The sequence below is a fragment of the Dermacentor andersoni genome, chromosome 1 (genome assembly GCF_023375885.2).
Source record: "Dermacentor andersoni chromosome 1, qqDerAnde1_hic_scaffold, whole genome shotgun sequence".
In the NCBI taxonomy this organism is placed as follows: domain Eukaryota; kingdom Metazoa; phylum Arthropoda; class Arachnida; order Ixodida; family Ixodidae; genus Dermacentor; species Dermacentor andersoni.
In genome coordinates this window covers 137,950,203-137,962,211 of record NC_092814.1, presented here as the reverse complement: position 1 = coordinate 137,962,211, position 12,009 = coordinate 137,950,203, and the positions used below count along the sequence as shown (strand labels likewise).

Sequence of the window (12,009 nt, the reverse complement as noted above, 5' to 3'; positions counted from 1 at the left end):
AGTTACAGAAGAATTGAGTTCTGTTGTTTTACGTGCCAGAACCGCGATTTCATCACGAGGCACGCCGAAGTGGGGCACTCCGAATAAATTTTGACCAGCAAGGGATCTTTAACGTGCCCCCAATGCGCGGGGCACGGGAATTTTTGCATTTCGCCCCCATCGAAATGCGGCCGCCGCGGCAGGCATTTGATCCCGCGACCTCGTGCTTAGCAGCGCAACACCACAGCCGCTAAGCCACCGCGGCGGGTGAATTACAGGAGAGAGAATCATCATCATAGACGATCAGAATGATACAGGCAGACAAGACAATTATAACAATGAGACAGAGCAGGACGCAAGCAGGTAGTTTGCAAACAATCCAGCAACCCGACAACCCGCCCAGCCATGCCCACTACGTCATCGAATGAATTACTAACTTCGGAAGTAGCTAGGTGGTCTTCCTCTAAATGTCCACTACACTCGCTCGAACTTATATAGACTATAGGGCTCAGAGAGACCGTACGGTTAAATCCATAAGCTGGGGTCTCGCGCTTTGTAGCGAGCGCAGAGGCTGTGTTTTGTAAGGATCATTTTCTTTTTTTTTTTTTTTTCTTATCATCCGTTTCGCTGATTGGCCGATCCCGGCGATAGCCGGGTTGCGCCTAAGTGCGAGCCAATGACGAAGGCCAAAATGAATGAAAAACGAAAATCTTTACAAAATACGGCTCCAAGACACCCAACCAAATTTTGTTTGATGTCGCTGAGACTCCTATGTTATAGAGCTATGCCAGAGATTGCATCAGCAGCTGAACCATTGCCGGTAATTCTAGGAAAGCTATAGAGCCGTCTGGATCCACCAACGTCTCCCTGCTCCTCCTCCCGCAAATGCTAGGATTTGGAGCAGATCGGAGGCAGGAACCAAAAAGAAAGAAAGAAAGAAAGAAAGAAAGAAAGAAAGAAAGAAAGAAGAAGAGAAGATGACCGAAATCTACCATAACACGAAATGCGCGAGAGCTTTTTTTTCTTCTCTCAACTGAACCAAAGCACTACCTTCGCGTTTTATCCCTCAAGACGAGCAACGCCGATAGAACAAGCAACTGAAATAAAGTTAGTGAAATCGGAGAAAGACAAAAGGAAGCAAATAAAACCTACCAGAAGGACTCAAAACTAAATAAACAGGCAGCATAAAATCGTAACGCACATTACTGAGGCTATTTCTTTTTCTTTCTTTCTTTTTTCCTTAGCGGTGTGCGAGAGTCAAACAAGCACACAATGAGAGACACCGAACAGAGAGGCGGTTCCTTTTTGTCAATAGATGAAAAAGTCCGGGAACAGAGAAGAGAAAACCCAAACAGCAACATACGCCTGAAATCTTGGGATTTTGTCGCCCCCCGAGTAGCGGCCTCAAAGACATCGATGCGACAGTAAGCTAAATGCAACAGGACGGCATATCCACTGTGTTGACGTAGACAACCCTTCGGAGGTTATCTACTCGAAAAATACATACAAAAGGCCAGTACAATAATAAATGTTGGTATAACTGCATACGGGTAATTTAAGTGACTGACTCATTGATTGATTGTAACGTCTCGGATGCAAAAGACGAACACACGGGTCATGAGAGGCGCCGTAGTGGAGGGCTCCCGATTAATCTTGGTTTTCTGAAGTTCTTTACCGCGCTCACATAGCTCGGAACACAAGCGTGTTGCATTTTACGCCAGCTATATGCGGCCACCGCGTGACTGGGACTGTAACTGGTCGCAAGAGCATTACGTGGGGTGATATGCCTACTGCTACCCATTAATTCACGGAGACTTCCCAAACTCAGACTATATACACACACGGACAAACCGGAGAGGGAGCAGTATGTGTCACCAAATAAGAGCCTAGACGCAGGGGACGAGACAAATAAAAGAGAAAGAGAACAAAAAGACGAGAGAAGGCAGAACTCGGCGGCCACCAGGTGCAGATCCCGACGCCAATGGGAGGGGAGCCCCAGCAGGGGAAAAAGAGAGACGGCCCACAATCATGAAGAAAAAAAGGGGGAAGCGGTACATGGGAGAGGAAACGAACGGCGGCCGCAGAAAAGGACGGGAACAAGAGGCAGGCCAAGCGCAGAGCGAACGAAAGCGCTCGATCCGAAAGAAATCGAACGAGCGAGGGCTGGCGGGAGAGAAGGTAGAAGCAAGGAGGAGAGGCCGAGAGGAGGGGGGCGCTCGACGGAGAGACATGCCGCGAGGCTGGGGTACCGAAGCCAGAATCGCCGCGGCCGCGGACTGAATCAGGACGGCAAGGACTTCGCGTTCGGATAACATCACCACCGCCTCGGCGTGCCTCGGCGCGCGCTCCACGGCGACGACAACCGGGCTGTCCCGGCGGGCGCGCAGGCCGCGTGCACTAGAACGTCCGTGCCGGACACGGTTTCCAGGACCTGTGACACTCCTCAAGTCGCACAGATGCGGCTGTGCGCGCTTGCAATGACACGGTGCAGCCTTGCACTGGCACTGGTCATGTACCTGTGGCAAGTCGGCGACGCCGGTTCTTCGGATAATGACGCTGCGCTGGGCAACGTGGTGCGCGAACTCCGTGCCGAGTTGCAAGCCCTACAGCGGGGCCGCGACCAGGACCGCGCGGCGTTGCGGCGGCTCGAAGAACGACTCGCAGCCACAACGCCGTGGACAACGAGCACTGCGCCTGCAACCACGGCGCGGCCGCCCCGGCATCGCCGGCCGCGCCGGCAGCACGAAGAGCAGCGGGCTTTCGCGCGGTCTCTGCGCGTGCTGGAGCAGGAGCGTCAGTCACTGGACCAACTGGAAAACCAGCTGAAACGCGTGCGGGACGACCTGCAGGAGGTGGCACGCGAGCGGCCGGCCGACGCGCAGGCTCTGCTGAGGGCCGACTTGGACCGGCTGCAGCTGCAGCTGGACGCCCTGCGTTCAGGACAGCGCGACGAGGTGTCAAGGACTGAAGCGCGCGACCGTGCACACCGTGCCTCCGTGGACTGGTTGCGCAGCACCGTCGATCAGATCAAGGCCGAGCTCGCCGAGCTGTCGCGGCAGGACAACGTGACCGTGGCGCTGGGCTTGAGCCGGGGCTTCGAAGGCGAGGCGGCGCGGCTTAGGGCAGACCTGGCCGACCTGCGAGACCAGCTGCAGGCCTTTCGGGCGACACAACAACGGTGTGAGGCCGGCGCCGCACAGGCTGCAGGAGAGCGGGCCGAGCTCCGGGCACTGTTCCAGAGGCAGGCAGTCCAACAGCGACAGCTGACGCAGCAGGTGGGTCTCTCAGCCTTTTTATGAAGAGCGCTGGCTCAAGTCACTACGCCGCCGGCTAGCGTGACTTGAGTCAGGGCGCAAAAATTGCCGCAGAGTCCCGACTGTCGGCAGCCTGACTGCCTGACTGTCGGCAGTCCTGAGGTCATATCACGTGTACGGCGTACGCGTGCGATGTCGGTCAGTCTATACTATTGTAAGCTTAACAACTTCCTCAGATGTTTACTTCACCCAAGATAAACGAAGAAATAACCGCTATAGGCTACCAAAATACAAATTTAAACAAGACACGGACGTTCTCTTTCTTTTTATTTTATTGTTCGTAAGCATGGCGTTCATGTGCAAACAACAAAGTATCGTTCGTTCGGTTAACGTTATGTATTGAGGAATAGAAGTCTAGTCCCCAACTACGAAAAACCTGGAATTGTCAAGAGGATGCTAGTATGAATGCACATAACGCCGCAAGTACCTCACTCAGTATGCTCCCATCTAAGTTATTTGACCATCTATATGATGGAAATCCAGGCGACTCCATTCACGTACGATACAGTCTATGAAGTGTATATATATATATATATATATATATATATATATATATATATATATATATATATATATATATATATATCTTGAATGCTCCTATATTGAAAATACAGTCAAGAAGTGCGTCGGCACATGACTTGTGAATCTGTCCAGCGCTATCTAAAGAAGACAAAGGGGTCACAGTAAGATGGAGACATGGAGTGATCAACACTAAAGGCAAAGACTCAGCGTAGAGACAGCGGCGCGGACGCGTCGTCTTGTCGAAGCAATGGCTTAGGATTCTCGTGTTCGACCACTGTTGAAAAATCCCAGAATTAAGAAACTCATACCAAACATGCTCTGTAGACGTCCGCGAACTGCAGATGGAGAACATTGCTAGGCGGAGCGCGGGTACTGCAGCAAGTTAATGCGCATCTGAGAGAGTAAGCACCGTTCACCACGCATTTATGTGTTGCTGACACGGTTTTTTTTTTTTTAGCAAAGCGGCACCTTCACTCTTCAGATCCTGCCTGTTTCTTGTTCTTCATAGTGTCTCCGCTGAGTCGCACTGCCTATTTGAATAATGAATCTCGCTCTACGGCCAACAATACGGTGATAAGCCTACTTCATATACAGATACTCACGGACCATTCAGAAACGTGGTAGACAGCTAAGGGCCCGTAAAAGTCATATATAATGTGGGCACAATTCTTTTAATGCTTTAATTTAACCAGTTTTACCCATTCACCTTTCCTTCACCACTTCACCTTTGCTTATCCAACGTTCGTATGTATAGCACTCTGGGGCCGATTTCACGAAGTTCTACGTTGGTAAAAACTATCATTGGCTGGCCGTCTACGCTAACAAAATGTTCGCTACATAACGATGCGCCGACATCTGTTCTTGCGAATCGATCTAGTGTACGAACTACTTGCGAACACACGCTATGAGCCCGTTACGCACAAAGTTCGTACGCCAAAGTCGTTCGCACGAACACGAATTGACCACTCGTGCTGCCAATATTAGCGAAAGCGGCAGCAATAACAGTCCTTACGAACCGCAAAATAACACACATCCGGACCTTCGATGAGTGAGGCCAGCAATTCATGGGATCCGGCAATTTATGGGCAATGCCTAAATCGTGGAGTTAGAATAACACAACCTATAATAAGAATGGTATGTCGTTGTAGTTAAAAAACAAAAAAATTTAAAGAACACTAGACCACTACTTAGCACTGCTAACTCCCTGTGACGTCTCGACGGCTCTGCGCGCGTTAGGCGCGACCATGAACAAACTCATCTATCAAAGAGACATTTCTATAGCTCGTACCTCTTACAAACTTGCGACTGTGTGCACACTGTGACACTGCTCGCGTACGCTAAACACACCTCGCTCTAGGTTTATGTTAGATACCTACAAAGTGGGTGAAGTCTGCCTAAGATTCTAGAAATGCGTGACCGATGGTGAGATCGAGCCTTTGTTTTCCAGCACAGTAGCCCAACAGAATGTTTTAGAATTCCGGAACCAAGCAAATTACGGGCCACAAGCGCGCATGCGCAGAATCCAAGCCAGTCTTGGGTTCTTGCGTTCGCGTAGACCCAAGACCCAAAAATCGAAAACTAGGGTGGGCCCCCAAGCCGTCTCGTGTCGCCCTCGCGGGCGACGAGAAAACGCGCGATCGCCGAGGGAGACATACGAGCAGCAGCCATCCAAATCTCATACAAAGTTGGAGCGTTCCTAGTGATTTCCGGCGCCTTTAGAGGCAAAAGACTCAGGGCAACGCAAGACGACGCTAGCTGAACTCGGGTCGGCATCATTTGACCAGGCTTGGCTTAAAAATGCCAGACACAAGTCGTACAGATAATAACATAGCCATTATTTTTATTACGAACTATTTCAAGCCTTGTTTTTCTTTCTTAAAATGGCATTCCTTTAGGTTTCACTTGTAAAAAGACTCTTGTTCTTTCGCTTTCAAGCGTCTTCTATTTCCACCATTGCAGCGTTCCAGCGCGCCACCCAACACTGCTCTTGTCCCAATGCTAAACTCTGATGCGCCTCCGAACCCAAGAGCAACCGACGCAACCCGGCTTGGGGCCCCAAAGTCTTCGGGCCCCAATTCTAATGCTCTTTACCCATTGGGCCAAAACTGCACGCATGCTTCTTGTGCCAAAGTGAAACGCCTGACGCGTGCGTCACGTGCCACTTTCTCGCATTCTTCCCTCGTGACTTAAAGACGCTGTGTTCGACCGGACTGCCTTCGGCATACTGCACTGCTTTCAGGATCGGCCCCTATTTTATGTTGGATAGCCGTGGGTACGTGAAGTTTGCCTATAATACTATCGCATTAAAACAGCGAAGCGAACGTTGGCATGTTTTCGTGAGTTTGGACAGCAGCGAAGATGGAAATATGTGTCCCAGTTCTATACATCCGCGAAGGCAAAGAGCAGCGAAAGTCGGACAGCTTTACTGGCACCATGAATGAAATTCACAAAAAGAACTACTGCGCCGCCCCGAAAACGGAGCCTCGCCGTTTTACGAGCGCGCCGTGGCTTCTTGACGTCTACAAAAGTGAACATTGACCATATTTAGCGTGACGCACACGAATTGACAGACGTTAACTGCACAGAAAGTTACAGCATTCGCAGAGAAGAGGGCGGCACTACTGCTCTTGTTCGTGGGGACTTGGCCCTCGTATCCAAAATAAAAAATGAAATCACACCGACGAGAACGCATTGTAACGTGACACGGCTGCAAAGGGCGAGGCAACCAAATACTTTAGTTAATACGTACGATAATCGCTATAAACAGGCCACGCGGGGTACATTAACTGTACTATTGCAAGTGCCACAGCCGCACTAGAAGACGTTATGAAAATGCGTCAACACACTGAATGTATATTACTTAAGACCTCAGTAGTTAAATGACCTCCTAATCCCGCCACATTCACCCCAACTAGCAAAATCAGTCTGGGATGTTCTTTTACATTTCATCTCTCACTCCTATTTTCACCCTGTTTTTTCACCCTTCCTATAATACATCATAAACATTTCCTTTACCGCTTCCTAAGCGGCCTGATGCATTGCAAGAGACTCTGGTTCCAAATAACTGATTAAAACGTAAGAAAAGAAAGAGAGAAGGAAAGGTGGGGAGATTAGCCAAGGACGCGCCCGCTTGCCTACCTTACACTATAAGAAGTAACATTGTCATTAGCCCATTCAAGGGGCTGTGAAAATTCTGAAGTTTTCAATTTAAATTTGAAAGTGTGGGTAGTGTGATGTGCAGTTCGGCGAAATTCACTGAAACACAGCACCGAGCAGCACGCGTCTTCTGGGATCTAAAAACGGTAAACACGTGTTCGGGGATGGGAGAGCTCTAATAAACTAACGAGTTCGTGCGTTCTGGTCAATACAGTGTTCGTTGATGCACTGCTACCATGCACACCCGTGAGCAAACGTATTAGGACTACAGGCTTCCCGAAAAAAAAAAAGGGGGGGGGGGATTTATTTCCAATTCAGATGCGCAAAAGCAAATTGACGAGTGTACTGCAAAGTTCGCAATGCCATGTTTAGGTCACTGTCCTCAATATCAAGTCACATTCATAGGCGGAGAAGAAAATCTGCTTTATCGCGGAATCTCAGGTCTGTATACTTTTGCTCAGGGAGTACGTCCTCGTGACCGTGTTGACTGTCATAGGATACGCAATTTTTAACTACATTCATTCGATTAGGGTAGCCGGGAAAAAAAACTGAATAACTGGGCCCGCGCCACGCTTCCTAAAGGCCGATCCACACTACGGACCAAATTGCTCTTTTGGACCGCGGTCCGCGCATCACATGATAGGACGTCACCAGTTCGTGCGTACCGCCGTTGGCCCGCGCAGGACCGCGGCCCTCGCGGTCCAACAAATCGCCGAGGCTTTTCCCGCTTCAGTTTTGGCGGCGGACCGCATGCAAACCGCAGCGATTTTGGCGTAACCAATGAATGTTGTCCGGCAACAGAGTGTCTTCAGCCAAATCCAATCTAGTTTTCGGCTCAGCAAAAGCCAGTCGTTTTATGTCCGCCGTTCCGCCTACACGTGCGTGCAGCAGATATATTTTTTAAACACCGTGTCCTCTTGGAATGACGAGGAGGTTTTTTATGTTGTATTCCTCGTTAAGCAGTTCCCGGCTTTGTGGGACTCGAGCCGGAATTATTACAATGATAACGCGAAAAAGCGTTAGTGTAGCTGGTTGGTCTGCTCTGCCGGCTGCTATGGTGGTCCGCCGTGTGGATGTGCTCTGCGCCGGACCGGATCGCGGCGGACCGTGACATCGCATCACGTGACCGATCGGCCCGCAGACTTGGTCCGTCGTGTGGATCGGCCTTAAAGAACACATGTGTTCACGGTACTGTGCAGCGATACAGCACATCATGTGCACAGAACTGGCGTTCACAAATTGCGAGTCGCACCATAAAAAAAAAAAAAAATGAAAAAAGAAGGGAATACGCATGTATGTGACTGGTTTCTACAGCCATTATTAATAAGCAACGGTATTCACTCAAGTATCTCGCCTGTCTCATATTTGGACACCTTCGGACTAGTGTGCAGAAATACAGCGCGTGCGATCGCGTTCCTTTGTCGCTTCTGCAGTGCTGGGCACCACGTCGCATCGTATACGTGTGCTTGCAAATCAAGGTTCCGACATTTCAGGTTCTTGGGCTCAAGAGCGAAATAATCATTTTAAATGGGGGCGGGGCGTGCATAAAGAAAAGAAAATGCACACCGCCCAAGCCGTCAAACTTTCTTCAGGCGAATGGATGTCCTAGATTGCGCGACGCGACCTGGCTTTCTAGGGATAAGTGGGCGCACGCAATGGTGCCTCTTCGAGAAGACGACGAATGCGAGCGACGGCAGCCAGTGAAAGAAACAAATATAAATAAAATTGCGAGCGCCAACCATTACTCCTTGTCGAACCGGGAGCCGACACGTCCTGCCGTATACGGCCATCGAAAAATAAAAGAAAAAGCGATAAAAGTAACCTGGCCATGCCATCGACGGAGGGCCCACGATGAGCCGCCTGGCTACGTCCCCCCCGTTGCGGGCCGCCCCGCGCGAGCGGCAGCTGGCGGCCGTGCGCGGGGCAGCTGCGGCTCCCCCCGCGCCCTAATTGGGGCCGGGCGGCGGAGGAACAGCGCCATATCACCCTGAGCCGCGCTTCCTGCCCCCGTGCGTATACTATGCCAGGGGTCATCGGGCAGGGGCTCTTCCTTTGCACGTGTCCCACCCACCGCCGGGGCTCTTGCGCGCAGCCGGCAATGCGTGCGCGCACTCGCCAGAGAGTCGCCACCTTCGGCAGCTACTGGCTCGACTGAGGTCGCAACGAACGCAGTTATACCTGTGGAACGGCAGTGGCGTGGCAACGCACAGCTTTCAAACGAGATGAAGCGGAACACTGCGGTCCAGTGGCAGGATATATTCCACTTAACTGAAAAGAATCAGAAGACACATATACGGAGCGCTAGCAAGACTAGAGAACGAAATTAACCGACGGAGCTTGAGAAAAGATTAAGCAGGCCTCAGCAATTCCTCTAGCTCTCGGGACAAATTCACGAAGCTCTTGGTTTATAAGTTTTCTTTGTTATTGGCCGGTAGCCTTCGATAATATGTTCAGCCTCACGATTGGCTGGGATTGGCTCTTACGAACAATGCTACCGAAATAGCATTTTTGTGAGCTTTACGAATGAGCTTCGTGGAGCGCTCGGAAAGAAAAATGTTCGTTCGCTTGCGCGCTCGCTGGTTCGTTCGTTCGTTCGTCCTATTCACTTGGATTGACAATCATCGAAGATGGTTTCTGCATTTTTTTTTTTTTCTTTGACATATGGTGAAGGTGACGGTGAAGATGTGGAGGTGGTCTGATAACGACGACGCGGACATACACAGTACTCTCAGCTTCGACCTCTTAACTGCTGTCGCGGTAAAGAAGCCATACAAAAGAGAAACGGTTCAGGTGCCCTTTAATGCCTGCGGAGAGCAACCAGTACGAACAAAGTCAAATTATCCTAACCCTAAGTTTGTTAACAGGAGCGAAAAAGGCATGCCGGAATGTTACGCATCAGTTTTTCCCAAGAAAAAAAAAATCCAAGAAACTTCTCTAGGCCCGCGTTCGCGAAACTTCCCTTGGACAGAGTTTCGTTACTGGCGGGTGTGCGAATGCCCGCCACTCATGATCGGCTTGTTAGCGAAACGATCGCTTCGGTGAAGGCAGATTCCAGACAGCAGTACATTTGTATAAGCCTAGAATGACTCTGCCATAGAATACATAGTTCGGTCATATACTGTGAAAGATTCGCGACAGTATACCCAACGTTGAAAAATCAGTACAGTGTGCACTGACCAAAGATGTTACTGACACTTCCGAGTTCATGTGGTCGACTTCGTGAGAGCAAGGAAAGGCAGGGAGGGAGGTTAACCAGGTTAACCTGGTTTGCTAACGTACCCCTGGGGAGAGGGAAGCGAGAAGGGGGAAAACGAGAGAGAGGTAAGAAGTGATGCACGCGCACACACAGCCGCGTTAACCGTGCATTCAAATATGCTCGCAGAGCCCAGTCGTATTTCAAAAGTGCAGCAGTCTTCTGGTGGCTTTCTGTGCGGATGATAGTCGAGTCCACAACCCCAATATATTTTCTTCTGCGAACGCTCTGTCATCTAATCGGCTCAAAGCAGCGCGCAAATTATGCCTTTACTCATCCAAAGAAAGGAAGTACACGAAAATACTCTCCATGGTCTTGTCACAATCACAAAAGCAACACGAGCCACTGTCCATCATGTGCACTTGGCAGACATATTGAACAAGGCGTCTCGAGGACGAAAGGCTGAATAAATTGGCACGCTCTGTGTTTCTGCAAGCCATATAACTTATGAAAATAAGGATCGATCACCTTTCCGAGCATTATATGCGTGGTGTGTTTTATAATTTACTCGGCATGTCCGTCTCATTGCCGCGCGCTGTCGTTCACGTAGATCTCGCACGAAGCGCTGTGCGGGCGCAGGCTGACGCCTTCTTAGATCTGCACATTTGTCGAATAGTTGAACGCAGTATAATAAACTACACTACATACGTTGCACCAGCACGAAAAGTAATACCGCTTAGCGTTTACGTCTATCTGTTAGCCCTTCGTCACGAAGCTTTTCAGAAGTCTTCAAACGTTCGCAAGCGCCGCAACTACAAGCAGCAAAACAAAAATGGAAGATGGAAATAGAAAAAAGAAACTTTTAAAGTTGGTCGAACCCCGTGAAGCGAGACTGCGAAGCATAATTCTCTGCATCACCGCCACTGGAATGTCAATGCACACGCCACTGTAAAGTGCAGGATTTCTCTGCGACCAACCAATGCACCGGCGCTTGTTGCCGGTCGGTTTAAACATCGCTCAAGAACACTGGGCACGTGACGACGCAGCAGCCAGCCATATACCAAGTCCGCCGCGTTGAGGCCAAGCGCGCTGCCCAACGCTACAGAAGGAACAAAAATTAAGAATAAAAGCACCGGCAGCCCTGTGTATACGCTCGGAATAGCCAAGCAGGTCGCTAAAGGCAACACGGCGGCGAACCTGGCCTGCCGTTGTGCCGGAACCTCGGGTGCAGAACGAAGCGCCGCAACTGGGCTCGTCCATCCGAACATCGCACGCACGAGGCAAGAAGAATGGGGAGGGAGGACCCCCCCCTCCTCGGGGCAGCGCGCGCATATACAAAGAGAACAGAAAAACTATGAACACCAAGGGGACGCTTTTGTGTGCACGGCATTAAAGTACGCTAAACAACAGAGAGCAGAGGCTGAGAGGAAAAAAAAGCGCGACTTGAATTTCAATTTCTCGCTGCTGTCTGCTGCTGCCCCTGCGTGGCCCGTCCGGACTCCGAGCGAGCGGCGGCGTCTTGAGCTCCATTTCGGTCCGGCTTTGTGGTGAACGCCGGCAGCGAGGGACGCGATTTGTTCATCGCTGCGCAGTAAGCTTTGTCCTCCAACGACGACATTAAAGAGAGACTCGGACGCCGCACTTGACTAGGTGCCCAGAGACGCAAAGAAAGAAAACGAAACTCCCCAGTCCCCGTGGAAAAGGAATAAGCGTCTGAGGACAGTAAAAGCAAATGACACAGCAATAAGTAGTCCTCTTTCCTACAAGTACTGATCTTGAGCACCCCGGCAGTCCTCCACGTGGGTAGGAGCACACGTTATAAGAGATAGGCTTTGTACGCATATA

The 12,009-nt window shown here is 50.3% G+C and overlaps 2 protein-coding genes across 4 annotated transcripts in view; one reads left to right on the top strand and one right to left on the bottom strand.

Annotated features, from left to right (window-relative positions):
• Positions 1–12,009, bottom strand: part of LOC126544339 (uncharacterized) — an 803,357-nt gene that overhangs the window by 496,357 nt on the left and 294,991 nt on the right. The gene's annotated exons all lie outside the window — the stretch shown is intronic.
• The window catches only part of LOC126544341 (uncharacterized), a 58,097-nt gene continuing 48,337 nt past the window's right edge, over positions 2,250–12,009 (top strand). The window contains exon 1 of the mRNA XM_050191626.2: positions 2,250–3,254. Within this exon, the coding sequence (XP_050047583.1) occupies positions 2,436–3,254 (819 nt within the window). The 5' untranslated portion in view covers positions 2,250–2,435. The remainder of the gene's footprint in view (positions 3,255–12,009) is intronic.